Source organism: Pipistrellus kuhlii, unplaced genomic scaffold, assembly GCF_014108245.1.
Source record: "Pipistrellus kuhlii isolate mPipKuh1 unplaced genomic scaffold, mPipKuh1.p scaffold_m20_p_3, whole genome shotgun sequence".
Taxonomy (NCBI): domain Eukaryota; kingdom Metazoa; phylum Chordata; class Mammalia; order Chiroptera; family Vespertilionidae; genus Pipistrellus; species Pipistrellus kuhlii.
The window spans coordinates 44,941,231-44,960,520 of NW_023425529.1; the positions used below are offsets into that span (position 1 = coordinate 44,941,231).

The 19,290-nt window shown below is 39.7% G+C and overlaps 1 protein-coding gene across 4 annotated transcripts in view; it reads left to right on the forward strand.

The window, feature by feature from the left end:
* Window positions 1-6,647: 6,647 nt before the first annotated feature.
* The window catches only part of EIF4B (eukaryotic translation initiation factor 4B), a 34,001-nt gene continuing 21,358 nt past the window's right edge, over window positions 6,648-19,290 (forward strand). For all 4 annotated transcript variants that reach the window (XM_036458502.2, XM_036458503.2, XM_036458504.2 and 1 more), the window contains exons 1-3: window positions 6,648-6,799; window positions 15,814-15,951; window positions 17,213-17,421. In XM_036458502.2, coding sequence (XP_036314395.1) covers window positions 6,787-6,799; window positions 15,814-15,951; window positions 17,213-17,421 — 360 coding nt within the window. In that variant the 5' untranslated portion in view covers window positions 6,648-6,786. The remainder of the gene's footprint in view (window positions 6,800-15,813; window positions 15,952-17,212; window positions 17,422-19,290) is intronic.

Below are 19,290 nucleotides of genomic sequence, written 5' to 3' on the forward strand. Positions count from 1 at the left end.
CAAAGAGGTATGAACATACAATGGAGTCAAGACAGTCTCTTCAATAAATGGTGTTGGGAAAATTGGACAGATACATGCAAAAAAAAAAAAAAAAAAAAATGAAACTAGATCACCAAGTTACACCAAACCCCAAAATAAACTGAAAATGGATATAGGACTTAAACAGAAGATGGGAAACCATAAAAATACTAGAGGAATCCACAGATAGAGAAATCTCAGACATATGCCAAAGCAATTTCTTCACTGATACCACTCCTAGGGCAATGGAAACTAAGGGGGGGGGAAAACAAACAAACAAAAAAAAAAAAAACAGGACTACATCAAAATAAAAAGCTTTTGCACAGCAAAAGAAACCATCAACAAAACGACAAGAAAGCCCATTGTATGGCAGAACATATTTGCAAATGTTATCACTGATAAAGGTTTAATCTCCAACATCTACAGGGAACTTATACAACTTAATAAAAGGAAGATAAATGATCCAATTAAAAAATGGGCAATGGACCTAAATAGAATCTTTTCAAAAGAAGACAGAAGGAAGGCCAAGAAACATATGAAAATATGCTCAGAGGCACTAATTATCCGACAATGTGGTACCATCTCACACCTGTCAGAATGGCAATCATTAACAAATCAACAAACAACAGGTGTTGGCGAGGTTGTGGAGAAAAAGGAACCCTCGTGCACTGCTGGTAGGAATGCAGACTGGTGCAACCACTGTGGAGAACCGTATGGAGTTTCCTCAAAAAACTAAAAGTGGAACTACCATTTGACCCAGTAATTCAGCTTCTAGGAATATATCCCAAGAAACTAGAAACACCAATCAGAAAGAATGTATGCACCCCTATGTTCATAGCAGCACAATTTACAATAGCTAAGATTTGGAAACAGCCTAAGTGCCCATCAGATATGAGTGGATTAAAAAACAGTGGTACATCTATACAATGGAATACTATGCTGCTATAAAAAAGAAGGAACTCTTACCATTTGCAGCGGCATGGATGGATCTGGAGAGTATTATGTTAAGTGAAATAAGCCAGGCAATGAAAGAAAAATGCCACATGAACTCACTCATTTAAGGAAGATAAAGAACATTATAACCTGATGAACAAAAAAGATAGATACAGAGGCAGTAAAGCACCCAAAAGACTCAAATTACAGCGGGAAGGCTGGGAGTGTTGGGGAAGGGGGAAAAGAGATCAACCAAAAGACTTGTATGCATGCATATAACCACAACCAATGGACACAAGACACAGAGGGCATGGGATGAGGGCATGCAACTGGGGTTAGGGAAGGCTGGAGTAAAGTAAATGGGGGGGGGGGGGGAAGAGAAAGGAAATATATGTACTATTATATGTAATACTTTAACAATAAAAAAATAAGTAAAAAAAAAAGATTTTTTAAATAGAACCCCTATATAATACGATATATATTTAAAATTAACCTTACATATTCAAAAATCAGTGATAAAAAGACTTACTTTAGATAAATACACATTGTTAAAGTAATAATAAATTTTGCTTGGCTTGTGCGGTCATAAAGCAGAAAACAATGACAATTTATTATTTCAGCTATACAGGCTGAACAAAATGGAAGTAACTGGCATATGAACCATATTCTCTAATTAATGGGTTAGAGGCCCGATGCATGAAATTTGTGCAAGAGTAGGCCTTTCTTCCTTCACCCCCACCCTCCCGACTGCTACCTAGCACCAGCTTCCCCCTGGCACCCAGGACCTGGGCTTCCCTCGCAGCCCTGGCTTCGTCTGGAAGGTCGTCTGGTCTAATTAGCATATTATGTTTTTATTATTATAGATTAGCTTAGTCCTGGTTATCTGAAGAATGTCTTTGCCAGAAGGAAGATAATAATATCCACAATTAGCATCACCAATTCATAAAATGACAAAAAAGATCTCTGAAATCATCTAGTTAAATACCCTCCTTTTACAGATTAGAATTCTATGGCTCAGAGAGGGACAGGGAATGCTTTATATAACTAAAATATTTTTAATATATGTTTATTGATTTCAGAGAGGAAGGGAAAGAGAGAGAGATAGAAACATCAATGATGACCTCCTGCATGCCCCTACTGGGAATTGAGCCTGCAACCCAGACATGTGCCCTTGACTGGAATTAAATCCAGGACCCTTCAACCCGCAGGCCAACACTCTATCCATAGAGCCAAGCCAGCTAGGGCTATATAATTAAAATTTATTAATATAGTTGAGGTTGTTTTTTATAGGAAGATAACATTTTTTTGTTTTGTTTTGTTTTGTTTTGTTTACAGGGAGGAATGAAGAAAGATGTGAGAGGGAAATACTGATCAGTTGCCTCCCTCACGTGCCTTGACTGACCAGGGATCCAACCAAAACCTTGGTATGTGCTCTGACTGAGAATCAAACCAGCCATCTTTTGATGTACAGGATGACACTCCAACCCACCGAGCTACCCAGGCCAAGGCTGTAGCTGAGATTTTTTTTAAACTGCTATGTATAAGTATTTGCTGTTTATATGTTTTTTATTTGTGTGTGTTGAGTGTGTATATATAACAGGATGGTTTTCAAAAGAAATCTGGACTATTTCAACCAAGTTATTGTAAAAATCTCAAATATTAAGTTAAGCCAATTAGCTTAGTAAACTCAGACTCTGGAAAATAAACGTATGCATTTGCTTCTTTGCTTTATTTTAACCTAGTTTCCAAACATTTTTAAGTTTGAAAAAGTCCAAAAGAGGAAACCTTTTTTGCTCTTTTCCTGTGGAAGAAATCACTGATTTTAAAGGCTATATTTTCCAGTTTGATGAACACTAAATGAATCCAGATATATGAATCAATGTGTGTTAAGATAGCCTCAATGAGTATAATTCCTTGAAAGTTTGACTGTAGCAACAACAAATATATACTGAGCACTAATAATGTTCCAAATGCTGATGCACAGAAAACACAAAGATAATCAACATGAACTCTGCCCTTGAGGAGTTGATGGAGGAGGAGTGAAGGCAATTAAAGGAGGAAAATGACAAATGCCAAAAGAAGATATAGGTGCAGTCCTGGTGGAGTTCAGAGAAAGAAGCTCAAAAAAAGCTTCCTAGAAAAGGTGACATTTGAAGAGCCCTTGATTATTGACTGATTTGGTAGTGAGTGAGGAAAGAGTATTCAGGCAAAAAACAAAGAGCAAAGGGGGAGGGGAAGGAGAGAATAAGTTAGAAAAGCACAGGTGTACATGTTTGGAATATAACTGCAGACAAGGGAGGATAGTAGAAAAAAATGATTTGAGGAGGGAATATACCAATCCTGAAGGTCCTCCCAAGCCAAGTAGAAAGAGTCGTAGGAAAGTTTATTAGCAGGGGGATGTATTCAGAACTATGCTTTAGAAAAATAAATCTGGTAGCTACACATTACACGGATTAAAGCAAACATACTCATTAGAAGACTAATGTAGTGGTCAGGGTAAAAATGATAGGGGAGCCGAAACTGGTTTGGCTCAATGGATAGAGCATCGGTTTGGGAACTGAAAGGTCCCAGGTTTGATTCCGGTCAAGGGCATGTAACTTGGTTGTAGGCACATCCCCAGTGGGCAGCTGGTCGATGTTTCTCTCTCATCGATGTTTCTAACTTTCTGTCCCTCTCCCTTCATCTCTATAAGAAATCAATAAAATATATATTTTAAAAAAATAGTATTAACCTTGTGAGGGCCATTGTGAGGGCTATGCAAATTAGTTTTTTAACTGCCTGTATTACCATGAAATATATAGGTGCTTAGAAAATGGAAGTCTTTCCCTACCTTGTACATTTCTATCTTATTTAGCTTTTCTCAGAACTTTCTGAAATATACTGTCCCCAATAGTAATTGGGCCAATGCTTTTTTTTGCTTAATTCTCAAGTATCATTCCATTTTAATGACCCAAACCAGAAGAAATATAAAATCTCAGGCTCGCCCCAGTCCTACTGAATTGGAATATGGCTTTTTACAAATTCTCTAGGTAACTCATAATCACATTAAAATGTGAGAAGCACTGAACTGGTAACCACCTCAAACTTAATACTGCCAAAACAGAGCCCACACACCCACACTCCAAACCTGCTCTACGCCAGGCTTTGCGATCTAACTGAATAGCATCACCCATATGTTCATGCCAAAAACTTGGGAGTCATCTTTGACAGCTCCCTCTCCTGTGCTCTCCATGACTATGCAATCACCAAGCCTACTTCCAAAATAGTTCTGCATCTATCCCTTTCCATCTCTATACTCATGGCTCGATCACCATCTTCTCTCACCAGGATTATAGCAGCTAGCGCTGACTTATCCAGTAGACACACCAGGCACAGTACCTAGTCCCCACCACTGAGGTTAAAGAAAATGTTTTCATGTGTTATTTCTATATATAAAAGGCTAATATGCAAAGTATCCCCTCAGGAGTTCAACCCAGAGTTCCATCGCTGGCTATGATGTGCGCTGGCCACCAGAGGGCGGCACAGAATGAAGGCCCTGCTGGCCAGGCCTAGGGATTCTACCGTGGCATGAATTTCATGCACCTGAAATTCTCAGGCCTCTAGTATTAATATATTTGTCTTTAAACCAATAATCATAAAATATAATTTTTAATATTGCTTTTATGGAGAAAGGAGCTTATAAAGGCAAAAGTGCCTAGAGTCTACGAAATGTCATAATAGAGCTAGGAGGTCTCAGTTCAATTCCAGGTCAGGGCACATGCCCAGGTTGGGGGCTCATTCCCAGTGTGGGTGTGCAGGAGGCAGATGATCAATGATAGTCTCTCATCATTAATCTATATCTCTCTTTCCCTTCCTCTCTGAAACCAACAAAAATATATTATTTTTTTAAAAAGAAAAGTCATAATGGGGCTCTGGCAGCAACACCTTTTTTTTGTTGACTTTTTACAGAGAAGAAGGGAGAGGAATAGAGAGTTAGAAACATCAATCAGCCGCCTCTTGCACACCCCCTACTGGGGATGTGCCCTCAACCAAGGTACATGCCCTTGACCAGAATCGAACCTGGGACCCTTCAGTCTGCATGCCAAGGCTCTATCCACTGAGCCAAACCGGTTTCAGCTAGCAACACCTTTTAACTAACTGGTCTTTCTCTTCCATTACTGCATCTGTATAATCCACTCTCCACTCAATAGCCTGAGTATTCTTGTTGTGGCCTCCTTTTTTTGCATTAAAATATAACTTCTATAAGTAAAATGCACATATTTTAAGTGTATTATGCAATGAATTTTTACATTCACAGTCGTAAACACCAACCACATCAAGATACTAATTCTTCTCAAATTTTTATTTCAAGTAATGACATTCCCTTATACAAAATTTTCTATGCTTTCCCAACCCACTTGGAATAAAATCAAACTACTAAACCTGGTTTACAAAGCCACACGTGATCCAACCTCTACCTATCGAATAGTTCTCAAACTCCATCTTGTACCCTTCCCTTACCACACTCCAGCTACCAGCCTTTAAATTCTTCAACTTGCCAAGATGGCAAGTTGGGCCTTGGAGTAGGCCTTGGAGCTTTTGATCTAGTTGTGTATCTCCTGCCTTCTCCTAAAGATCTTCACAGGGCTGGCTATTTGTAATTCAGATCTCAGTTTAAATGTCACTACCTCGGAGGCTTGTCTATCCTGACAAGGCAATCTAAAGCTCCACCCAGTCACCTCTTATCAAAATCAGCTCGATTACAGAGTGTTTATTTTTCCCTTACTGAACTGTAACCTCCTTTGGGGAGGTTTTGTTATCTCTCTCTTTTTAAAAAAAAAATATATTTTATTGTGTGTTTTTTTACAGAGAGGAAGAGAGAGGGATAGAGAGTTAGAAACATTGATGGGAGAGAATCATCGATCAGCTGTCTCTTGCACACCCCCTACTGGGAATGTGCCAGCAATCTAGGTACATGCCCTTGACCGGGAGCCTGGAACCTTTCAGTTCGCAGGCTGACGCTCTATCCACTGAGCCAAACCGGTTCCAGCAGGTTTTGTTATCACTTGTATTCAAAAAAACCAGTAAGAGTACCTGACATATAGTAATTTTTCATTGAATGAAATACTAATATGACAAATAATATATGATAAAGTGCAGCATTAGCTGGAGAAGCATGGATAGCACTCGTCTGTGAAAAATGGAGCCTGAGTTGGACTGAACCAAGCCAGTTAAATGAAGAATTAATGAGGTTAAAAACACACACACACACACACACACACACACACACACGGCAAGTTAAGTGTTCTCTACCTTTTACTTTTATTCCTTCTAAACAAGCTCAATTAAAACCATCCTTACCCAGGATTGTGGGCTTGTTTTGCTTCAACACACAGAAATTTAAAAAGAAACCCAGAATCCTCGCCTTCAGAAAACCAATTGTAGCACACCCATTCTGAGTTCCAGCTCGCTTCCATTCCCTCCCAGAGAAAGGGCCCTAGCCAATGCGGCCCCGCCCCTTCCGCTGACGCCACCGACCGGAAGTCCGAAGACCAGGAGACCCCGCCCCGGGCTCAGGCCCTGCCCCGAGTCGGCACGTAATGCTACGTAAAGCGTTACGGTTTCGCGACAGCCCAGGCCCCACCCCTTAGGGCCAACACGTCGCGTAGGTCTTCCCGTAGGACACTGCGCCACCTCCTCACTCAGCTTTACGGGCCTAGAACAGCAACGCCCCGCCTCCGGCCTCCCTCCTCCTCCCTGCTCCCTCCCAGTTTCGCGACTCCTAGCCCGGAGCTCCCGCTATAATCACGTGATTGCCTCATCCGGGTCCTTTGCGTTCTCTCTCCCTCTCCCAACATGGCGGCCTCAGGTGAGTGAGCGGCCGAGTGCGTCCAAGGGCCGGGTTCCCAGGCCACTCTCCGAGCCTGATCTTCTGGTTCCCTGGAGTCGGGGGATCGGCGGCACTGCTTCCCTTGGGGTTTGGAGGCTGCGGCAGGCAGGCGACTTGGCCCCGTTGGGTTATCTCCTCGGAATATTTGAGGGGAGGGGAAGGGCACCCTCCTCCTCACCCCCTTTTCACCCCATCTGCGCGAGGTTGGCGCGGGGAGTAATGGTGGACTCTGGCTCGAGTTGGAAGGAAGAGGAGGCGCAGAGAGACCTGCGGGAGGCGGAAGGCCCTCTCATAGACGCGAAGCGCTGTGCCGGCGTGGAGGAAAGGAGGAGGCGGTTGGCGCGCGGACGGTGCACGCTAGACCAGGTCTCCCCGGCGCGAGGCCGTTGCGGACGGGAGTGGGGGCAGGGGAGTGGGGGGGGGGGGACAGTTAGAACCCGAGCGCGAGTAGCTGGAGGGGCGGGAGGTGGCCGAGGTGCGCGTGCGCGGAAGGAGAGCTGAAGGTAGTGGAGACAGGCGCGCCTTAGAAGCACGCGCGAGCGCGCAGATGGCAGGGTTTTAGGTGCCTGTGTTTTGTGCCCTTCCACTTCCCCTTTTGGAGGGTGGCCCGGCCTGCGTGTGGAAAGGGTATAATGTTAGGTTTGGAGGCCGAAGTTACTAGAGTTAGGTGGGATTGGGAAACCCGCGGCGGTGCGCCCACGTGTTGGAAGAGAGGAAGCAAGGTGGAGTCCTAAATTTCTGGTTAAGTCGATATGTTTTTACCGAACGCGAACTAGACTAGCACGGTTCGTGGTGTTGGAGATACAATGACGAGCAAGATCAGATCCCTTGACAACTTCCATTTTGGTTGAATTTTTATAGCTTCAGTGGTGGGATTCAGCTCTTTCCCCCCCCCCCCCCCTGAGATATGGAGAACTAGGAGTAATTTTAAAATACTACGGTAGTTGCTGGAGTTGGTTTCTGTTTAACATTCGTGGAGGGGGGGAATATCACTGTCATGCAAGTCTGTTTGCATTTCTAATGAAATTAGCAGTGAACTGTGCAACATTTTGTAGCATTAATTTTGGAACTGGGGACATACAGTGGGCATTCCTAATCTGAGGGTTCAACCCACGGAGATGGAAAATATTGGGGGGGCAGGGATTGTTGTGTTGCTGGCTTGTACTATGTAGCTAGCTTATACTGCGCATGTATAGACTTTGTATTACCTCCTAAACAGTACAGTGTAACAGTTATTTACATAGCATAATTTTGTATTAGGTATTCTAAGTAATTTAGAGCTGATTTAAAGTATATGGGAGGGTGTATGTAGTATACATGCAAATACTGTGCCATTCTGTGTAAAGGACTTGAGCATATGAGGATTTTAGTATCCACAGAGGCCCAGGAACCAACCAACCCCCTGCAGTACCAAGGATTGACTACTAACTTTTTCCTGGCCTGACCTTGCATGCTACAAAATATTTATTGAACCCCTGCTGTCTCTGGACACTCATTTACCACCGGGAATTTATCATCTCTGTTATTACACAGGAGACTTAAGGATTGTGTGTGTCTTTGGAAAATTGAGGGAATTGAGGTGCATTTGAACATACCTTTTCGTCGATGTAGCACTAGACAATTAACCAAGCACGTTTATGTCTCTTGTCTCGTTTGATGCTCTGAGATAAATGTAGCTAGATGGTGGTATCTCCCAGCTGAAGAAGATGAAATTATTTGTTCAAGGTCATACTGTGTGCAGGTGGCAGAGCAAAGTCGAAATCTTTGAGACTCCTGACTCCTCCATTATCCACTTGGAAATAACAAGGTTGGCTTCCATGTCATAAGTTCTGGGTGCTGCCCAAAAGCTTCATCTGAAACAAAGTGCTTATTCAGCCTGCATTTGCCATCATAACAGCTTAGTGTCATATTTAGTGGGAAAGCTGTCCTCCCTTTCTCCATAACTTTAGTGGAATATTTAGAAGTGGAAGACATATTAGCAATTTGTGTCATTCATTTTACAGAGTGAGTGAAAACCAGAAGGGTCAACAGGATTAGTGATATCTCCTGTTCCATATTTACTCTACCTCCTTGGGAGCTCTCATCTCCTTTAATTCCTTAAATCTCTTTAGATTGTGAACTGTGCATAAGACTATGCTAGTATCTGTGCACGAGTTTACATCTGACAGTCTGCCCTTGAAGAATTTGGAGTTTATCAAAATTCTTTACCCAGTTTGAATCTTCTCCAGTTAATCACACTGATTTTGTTGAGTGACCAGTATTCCAAGATACTGGTTACTCAGCTAATATGGCTGTAGTGATTCCACATAATAAAAGGCTAATATGCAAATGGATCCTAATGGTGGAATGACCAGAAGGACCTCTGGACCAATCACTATGACCACCTCTTGGTCCCTTTCCTGGGCTGCCAGGCTCCAATTGCCTGATGGTGAACAGGGAACGAGGGGTGGGTGGTGGGGGATGCAGGTGGGGCCAGGCCACAGAGGGCTACTCGTGGTGGAGGTGGGGCCAATTGCAGGAAGCGGTGGAAGATGTCCCTGATGGCAGGCCAGGCCTAGGGACCCTACTGTGCATCAGGCTCTAGTAAAACTATAAAATTCTCAGTGTAATTCAGTATATTTCTTTATGTTAATTGTTTGATACAGGTTAATTTTTGAGAGTAAAATGCTTTAAAACTGGAAATAGTATTTATATATGCCCACAAAAGGCCCTTTTCATTTGCTTAACACTTACAAAATGCCATTATATGTGGGATCTTGTTTGATTGTTTTTTATAGAAAGCGGATGGTGTCCAATGATAGTATATACTCTTTAAACCACTTTGACTTATAATTCACAAACCATATATGTATGGCTTATAATGCAATACGCTACTATTTGGTATTAGTCTCAAAATGGCCTAGAATTTATTCTCGTCATGGTGGTGAGAAAAAAAATGAACTTCAGGTGGGTGGGTTTCTTTGTTTTTTAACCAAGTGCTTATTTGTAATAAATATGTGTATGTACATTTATAAGTGCATACACCAAAGTCAATTTCAAAGTCAGCAATAAATATTGCTTTGGTCCTAATGATAGGGAAATGCCCAAAACAAGAAGTTACTTTTCAATGTTTATAGCTCCTCTCTTACAGATAATCTCCAAGTACTTTGTGTGGTAGTTAGCAGGATGTGTATTAGGTGCTTATTTTTTATTTTTATAATTGTCAAATTGAGTGGAAAGGGCAGTAGGCGTTTTCCTCAGACTGTGTCAAGATGAAATTGAGCAGAGAAGAGGGGTTCATATGTAACAATCCAGGGGTTGACATAGTGGAGCTTATTAGTTCTGATTTAGTCTTTATTCTCTACTCTGCTGAACTGTAATGCAATAAAGGAAAGGCCTCTCAACATCATGATATTGCATTGAATGAAGCTTCTTTTCAGTTGGAGCTCTACTGTAGTTCTGATACTCTTGTATTTGGGTGCATTGATTGCATTTATACAATGCTGTTTCTTTAAGGAAACATTTGTTAACATTAATCTTTCATTCTGGATGATTTGTGGGATTGACTTCCTAAAAGAAACAACTTATCCATTAGCAGTCATTTATCCTCACCCCTCCAACATTAATCTACTGTTTCTTTGTATTTATCTATTCTGAATGTCTTATACAATATGTGGATTTTCATTATTAGCTTCTTTCACTTAGCGTGTTTTCAGGATTCATTTGTATTATAGGATATTTAGGAATTTAGACCTTAATGTCAAATTGTATAGACATCTATATTTTATCCGTTCATCAGTTAGTGGACATTTGGGTTGTTTCCAGGTATTATTATGGGTGAATAATACTGCTATGATCTTATACAGGTTTTTATGACACTTTCTGACTTAGCCTGTGATTACTAAAACATTCAGAAAAGTTGATAACCCTATAAAATAAGTGGGACTTAGTCTGACAGGATCTAAAATTAAGAAACTTAATTTTTATTTTTAATATATTTTATTGATTTTTCAGAGAGGGATAGAGAGTTAGAAACATCGATGAGAGAGAATCATCAATCAGCTGCCTCTTGCCCACCCCCTACTGGGGATGTGCCTGCAATCAAGGTACATGCCCTTGACCGGAATCGATCCTGGGACCTTTCAGTCTGCAAGCCGACGCTCTATCCACTGAGCCAAACCGATTTCGGCAAGAAACTTAATTTTTGACAAAGACTCATCTGAATGTTAATAATTATTCAACTCCCCTTCCTAAATAAGAGATTAAGAAAGGTGCAGGAGTGGGCAGCATTGTACAACCAAAAGGCTTTATTGCTTATAGTACTTTAAGATATCCTCTGTTTTGAAATATAAAACTATCGGCCAGTCTCTCTGGATTTTATCACTCCAGTAGCTGCCAATTGTGTTTTTATTACCAATACAATGGAGTAATAAGAGGGACACATTCTGAGAAAAATAAAGCATATTTTTTACATTCTACAACCTGATAATCCTGAATACTTGGTTTATTGCCTTCACTTTTCTGCTATTGTACTTTATCTTGGGCTAACATTTCCTTTTATTTGTTCTTTTATTTATTGATGTGAAAATAACACTTAGAACAGCGGTCCTCAACCAGGGGCAATTTTGTCTTGCCCAGGAGGCATACAGCAGTGTCTGGAAGCATTTTTTATTGTGGAGTGGGGACTTTTATTGTCACCTAATGAGTAGAAACTAGATATGGTAGTAACATTCTACAATGCACAGGACAGTCCTCTCAACAGAATTACCTAGCCTCCAATGTTGGTGATGTAGAAATTAAGAAACTGACAGTTAAGTTGATTAGTTGTATTTATTTTTTTTATATATCATAACATTTTGTTTATTAAGAATGCTAGAGATGTTTCTTGTTTTAGGACTTGTACTCTTAATTTTGAAAAATACTTTTAAGGTGTCTTAAAAATAGATTTTTATTGATTTCGTAGAGGAGAGGGAGAGATAGTAACATCAATTATGAGAAAGAATCCTTGGTGGACTATCTCCTGCACACCCCACACTGGAGTGGAGCCTGCAATTCGGGCATGTGCCCTGACGGGGAATTGAACCACGACCTCCTCGTTCATAGGTTGGTGCTCAACCACTGAGCCATGCCAGCTGGGTTTAAGATCTATTATTTAACTATATGAGTATATAAAAGAGCTTCACAAGTACAGTAGGCCCCCTACCTTCAGGTGTCTCGTGGGCAGATGTCACTAATCACTAACGGAAAAAAACATTTGGGGGTAAAGGTTATGATTGCTGGGCATATACTGTGTAGTTTTAGGTCTGCAATGGTTGCATGTGTACGGACAATATATACTTTTTTTTGTTGTTATTCCCTAAATACAGTAACTATATAGCATTTACCATTATTTTATATAAGGGACTTGAGCATCTGAGGATTTGGGTATTTATGGGGGAAGGAGCATGGGACTTGGATACCTAGAGATCACTGTACACAGTGCTTGTAAGTTAGAATCGTAATTGAGGCAGCAGGCAGTCAGAGGATTTAATAAAGTTTCTGGGACATGTATTCCCTCCCTCCTTCTTCACCCCACCCCTGCCCCCTTAGTCCGTGTAGGTTTGGTCTTAAATTGGGGCTTGTTTTGTGAAGTTGGTTTCACTTTTTAGCCAATTGGATTAAAGAAAAATGAGTTACGTAGATCATCAATTTGATCATTGTGGCAAGGAATTGATAAACCTTGAGTGTTAAAAACAATGTTTTACCTTACAAAGAGAACTTTGTTGAAATCCTAAACATATGGGCCTAGATAGATATTAGAGGAGCAGAGGGCATAGAAGATTTAGATAACATAGTTTTTCAGTTTTTGGAATAAAATAAGAGTGAAGCAAACATTGGCACCCACTTGATTTATTGATTTTACTATATAAAGGCTAATTTCTTTAATTCTGCTTATATTGTGATTGAATCGGTTCTGCAAAATTCAAGCAAATTAGAAATCTTGTGAAAGAGTTTTTGCCTCTTTAAATGAAATCTGGCATCATCCAACATGGATATCTCAACCAGAAATTTTTAGAGTGGGCAGTGACAGAATCAGGGGAAATGGAGATATATGATTTGAAAAGGTATTCTACAACAGTGCTTTAATTTTTTTTTAATTTTTTTTTTAGTAATTTTTTTAGCTTATTATTTTTGGAATTTCAAATAACATTGAAGGAGACTTGTTTGTCAAGAGTCAAGGGATAAAAGTTGAGAAATCCTGATCGAGAAAGTTGATTTAAGCCAAAAGCAGACCAAAGGGCAAGTTAATTTCAGATTCTGCATTTTTATTAGATATGTATGTAGAACAAAGGGGAAAGGGATACCTTAATCAAATTCTTATTAATCTTATGTTGAACTTGATCTCGTTGTATAGACTAACCACTAGTTCTATTTTTATTGTCCCAGTGATCAGACAGGTTAATAATTGGTCATAGCTGATGACATTAAATTAAGTTTTGTGAGGGAAAGGTGCTCTAGTTAGTATCTTACTAGTCCCAGACAGTATATTTGAATTAGAGGATATAGAGAAAACTAAAATAAGCCTATACACTATAAGTTTTCTACCTCACAAGTATGCTTTATGTTTTATTCAAATTCCCTAGGCCTTTGCATACAAGCCAGGAGCAGCTTTCTTTGGAAGCATAGAGCAGATCCAATATAACCTGGTTGATCATAAATTATACTTTTGGAGAAGGAGTAATTCCCTTGAGAGAAGCATGGAAACTTCACATTCAAGGCCATGTTTTCCCTGTATTATTGCAGCCAAGTTCATCTCGTTTGCACATTGATACCATAATACTTCAAGTTCTTGCTATGTCCAAAAGATTATTCATAGCAAACCGGACTTTATAGGAATAAGTTGGATTTTAAAAGAAAGGCAGGTTAGGTACCAAGTGAAAGAGCACCCTTTTTAGTTAAGCGAATGGTGCATCAAGTTACAGATTTTTCTTGGATTGAAATTTTAAAGAATTGGAACATGGAGGATGAACTCATGGCTTTAAAAGCCATGAAACTGATCTTTGTTACAATAAAGCTTCTTTTACCATGTAGTAACTGCTCTTGGGGGCCAGTTCTAGAACTTGACTTAGTCCTTTCAGCTCTCTGCATTAGCTATTGGTTGGTGCCATCTCAGAAGTACTGAGGACTAAATAATCGGAGCCATGGTCAATCCACTAAATGGAGTCTTTTGGAGATTCTTGAAGATTTCATGACTGGAAAACATTTAAATGTGTTGGTTCTTAGGAATTTCTTATTTATTCCCTTTGGTATAATATTTCATTTTCATATGTGTTGTTAAGGTAGGGAAGGAGATAAAAAAAAGTTTTTAGAGGGCAGAGAGACTCAGCTATGTATACGGATCTTACCATTTTAACACTTTCAAATGACAGTGCATACAGCATGTTACCATGATTATTATAACCTGCCATGGAACTAATAACAAGCTGCTTACAGGCTGGGCTCCTTTGGGAAGAGCTCAAGACATGTATGCAGCTGAAACCGGTTTGGCTCAGTGGATAGAGCATCGGCCTGCGGACTAAAAGGTCCCAGGTTCAATTCCAGTCAAGGGCATGTACCTTGGTTGCGAGCACATCCCCAGTTGGGGGTGTGCAAGAGGCAGCTGATAGATGTTTCTCTCTCATTGATGTTTCTAACTCTATCCTTCTCTCTTCCTCTCTGTGAAAAATCAATAAAATATATTTTTAAAAAGACATGTATACAAAACCCCGGGTTCAGTTCTAGCTCTGCCATCCAATAGTTCTGTAACTTCAGCATAATCATTTTGTCTGAGTTTTCATTTATTTTTCTGTAAATTTTGATGGCGGTGATTCCAACCTCTCATGGTTATTTTACAAGTATCAGACGATCTTCAAAAGTGTCATATAACCCGGTCGACGTGGCTGAGTGGTTGAGGGTAAACCCAGGAACCAAGAGGTCTCAGTTTAATTCCCAGTCGGGGCACATACTCGGCTTGCAGGCCCGATCCCCAGTAGGGACCATGCAGGAGGCAGTTAATTGATAATGATCCTCTCTCATCAATGTTTCTATCTATCCCTCTCCTTTTCTCTCTCTAAAAATCAATGAAAACATTTTTTTTTTTAATAAACAGTAGTGTCATTCAGAATGTTATAGGGATAGAGATTTTGTTTTTATTTTTATCCCAGGAACAACAAATTTGTAACCTGTTTAAAAATGCAAGTCGTTGCTAAATTAAAAAGTCTCAAATTGCATGAGTGAATAGAGTAGGGAATAAAAGGTTGCCCTCTCTGAAACCGGTTTGGCTCAGTGGATAGAGCGTCAGCCTGAAAGGTCCCAGGTTCGATTCCGGTCAAGGGCACGTACCTTGGTTGCAGGCACATTCCCAGTGGGCAGGGTGCAGGAGGCAACTGATCGATGTTTTTCTCTCATTGATGTTTCTAACTATCACTCTCCCTTCCTCTCTGTAAAAAAAACAATAAAAAATATATTTTTTTTTTTAAATGGTTGCCCTCACCCCAGCCTTTCTCCACATAAGGCACCCTTGAAAATCTTTCTAGACCCTTTTTCATGCATAAGAATACTGTGTATTTAAACAAAAAGAACTTAAAGAATATGTATTCTGCAACCTTTTTTTTTTCCTGTGCCAATATATTGCTTTCTTATTTACATATGCATAGTATTTCTCCATATAAATGCCATCTTCCAAACCGTTAATAAACCTTTATGTTGCTTTGTGTGTTGTGTTTTGTTTTGTTCAAGAGGGAGAGAAAGAAATGATCAATTGCCTCCTGTACACCCCCCTACTAGGGCATCAAGCCTGAAACCTGGGCATGTGCCCTGAGTGGGAATTGAAACTGCAACCCTTTGGTGCATAGGACAATGCCCAACCAACTAGCAAAGCCACACCAGCCAGGGCTGTGTTACTTTCTTTATAAATATATTTAACAATAGTGCATTGAATAACCCTGTAAATACCCAGGTATTGATTAATAATCTTTCTGCCCTTTTTAAAACAGCAAAAAAGAAGAATAAGAAGGGGAAGACTATCTCCCTAACAGACTTTCTGGCTGAGGATGGAGGGAGTGGTGGAGGAAGCACCTATGTCCCCAAACCAGTCAGCTGGGCCGATGAAACAGACGACTTGGAAGGAGATGGTAATTTTTCTTTTCCGTCATACTTCGGATTTTCATTATCTACTAGACAAAACCTATTGTGTAATAGTGGCTCACACTTGCAATTTGAAAGGACTCATTTTATAGAACCTGAAGTCTTATGTTTATATATTTTATGGAATTTTAGGTTTAGGTGTAGATTTGAGAGTTTGTAATAGGGTCTAAAGTTGTGACTCAAGAAAGCTAGTTCTGGTCTTGCATTAACTAATTTTTCTTAAGGTACATTCTTTTTAGTCTCATTCTTCATGTGAAAAGTAAGAAACGTTTAAACTTCTGTGATGTCCTCATAAAAGGAATATTGCAATGTAATCTATAAGCTGCTTATACTCATAGTGTCAAGGAAATTCATTCTAGGAGCTGTTATGAAGTCAGTGTGCCTGGGTAAATAAAAGTGGTCTGAGAAAAGGGTATAGGAATAGTAACTGATGGGAAAATAAGCAGAATTATGGGATGTCATTTGGACAAGTTCTCTGACTAGGTAAGAGCTATATATAATCATTGGATATGGAATAAATCTGATTAACCTTTTTTTTTTTTTCCTAAAAGCTTTTGTTGTAGACGGAAAATAATTTTTCTATTGTAACCTATTTTCATAATAAGTTTCATAGATTGTACTTTCCATAAGTGTTGATACCTGAAGTACAAATTAATGGGCAATGCTATAGGAGCAAAATTAATCTTTTTTTTTAATAAACGGAGGGTAAAATACGAAGAAAACTCTTCCTTTAGCTGGAAAGTAAGAATGAGAGCTATTCGTAGTGGTTAAATACATCTGGCATGAGAGGGACCCAGGTCGGAATCCTAGCTCCACCAGGATCACAAGCTACTGCTCTACCATCTGTGTGACCTTGGCAATCTGAGTTTTCTTCTTTAGAATGAGGAACAATCTCAGGATTGTTAAAAAGATAAGATGGGGTGTAATTAAATATGATTATCTAGCACGTAGTAATATTCCATAAGTAGTTGATATATCTTCTCTCTCTCTCTCCTCCTTCCCCCCCCCCTTTTTTTTTTTTCTACATAAAGAATAAGAATCACCATGATTCTATTAACTAAAGCCTGTGCCTTGAAATACTTAGAAACAAATAGACTTGAGTCTTTTTTGTGTTGCTTTTCTGATTAAAATATTACTGTTTCTTTCTTGGGGTAGCTTGTTTAATACTTGACACTTAGCATAGGTCTTTTATGCTACAATGGCAGTGAGGGAAGTTTCCTCTAATTTATGTCCACTTTTCTATTCTAGTTTCAACCACTTGGCACAGTAATGACGATGATGTGTATAGGGCACCTCCAATTGACCGTTCCATCCTGCCCACTGCTCCACGGGCTGCTCGGGAACCCAACATTGACAGGAGCCGTCTTCCCAAGTCGCCCCCCTACACTGCTTTTCTAGGGAACCTGCCCTATGATGTGACAGAAGAATCCATTAAAGAATTCTTCAGAGGATTAAATGTAAGTCTAAAGGTTAGGCAATTACCTAGATATGAAAAGTAGCATTATTAATAATGACTGATTTTCTATGTTGAGAAAGACTCTAAAACTGTGTCTACACTTGGAAGAAGGAGATGTATAATTAAATGTTTAGGCTCTTTGGCTGAGAATGTTCTCATCCAACACCAATCGGACAATCTTAGAAAAATTAACAATACCTTATTGATACAGGGAGAGACTCTCAAACCTATGCCCCTTCTCATTAAGAAGCTTAAAGGTGATATACCCTGTTAAATGTTAAAAGGTAGAAAGTTTCTCTGCCATTCTGTTAATGATATTCAGCCATACATCAAGATTATTAATTTTTTGTAACAACATATTTAACTTAGCAGATAACATAGTTTATATTAACAGTTTGCTTGGTTTAAAAGCTTAAGATAGTATTTTCTTGTTAAGTTTATTGGGGTGGCATTGATTAATAAGATTATATAAGTTTTCAAGTGTCCATTTCTATGGTACATGATCTGAATCTTGCATTGTGTGCCCAACACCCAAAGTCAAATTACCTTCCATTACCATATTTTTAGTCCCTTTTCCCCTTCCCTCTAGTAACCATCATACAGTTGCCTGTTTCTGTGAGTTTCAGTTTTATATACCACATATAAGTGAAATCATATGGTTCTTGGCTTTTTCTGACCGACTTATTTTGCTTAGCACAATATTGTCAAGATCCATCAATATTGTCGCAAATGGTGGACAGTATTTTCAAAATGCTGGTCTAGAAAGTTCGAGAGTATAGAGGTGCTTAGAAGTTTTGTTTTTTTTTCAAACCTTTGATTAAAAAATACTAAGGACTTGAAAAAAATGAAACAAATGAGCAACAGGTTCCAGTTCTATCCAGTTTTTCTCCAGTCTTTGCCAATGAGGAAAAATTTTTTTAAAGCTGCTCCCTTCTATTTTGTACTTATTTTTATGTGATTATATTTTTAAACATATATATATATTTTTTAATATATTTTATTGATTTTATTCAGAGAGGAAGGGAGAGAGATAGAGAGTTAGAAACATCGATGAGAGAGAGTCATCGATCAGCTGCCTCTTGCACACCCCCCACTGGGGATATGCCCGCAACCAAGGTACATGCCCTTGACCAGAATCGAACCCGGGATCCTTCAGTCCCCAAGCCAACGCTCTATCCATTGAGCCAAACCGGTCCCGGCAATATTTTTAAATATATTTTTATTGATTTCAGAAAGGAAGGGGGGGAGAGAGAAACATCAATCGGCTGCCTCCTGCACGTCCCTTAATTGGGATCAAGTCTGCAACCCAAGCATGTGCCTTGACCCAGAATCATCCATTACCTGCTGGTTCATAGGTCAACATTCAACACAGCCTCATCAGCCAGGCACTGATGTGATTAAATACTGCCACCTACAAATTTTCTTCTGTTTAATTATGTAGACCAACTAGAAGGCTGACCTGTTCGTGATTTTCCTCTAATGGCCTCTTTCTCTAAATGTTGGATAAAATCTAGTCCATTCAAGCTTTTCACCTGTATGCCCGGGAACTGGTCTTTAGATACTTCTCCTTAAAGACTATAATAAATCTACATATCAGAACCCAGAATAAATATCAAATCAGTGGTTAATAAAAGCATAATATGCAAATTGACCATACCGCTGCTACACCCACAAGCCAATCAGGAGTGAATATGCAAATAAACTCAACCAAGATGGCTGCAGCCACAGAGAGCAGGATGGAGGCTTGTGTTTCCCCAGCAATGGAGGAAGCCAAGCTTTTCGCCTGCCCTTGCCAGCCTAGGCCTCGACTCAAGGCTACAAAATTTCAGTGATAGAAGATAAATAAAACCCAACAAAATGACAGCAGCCA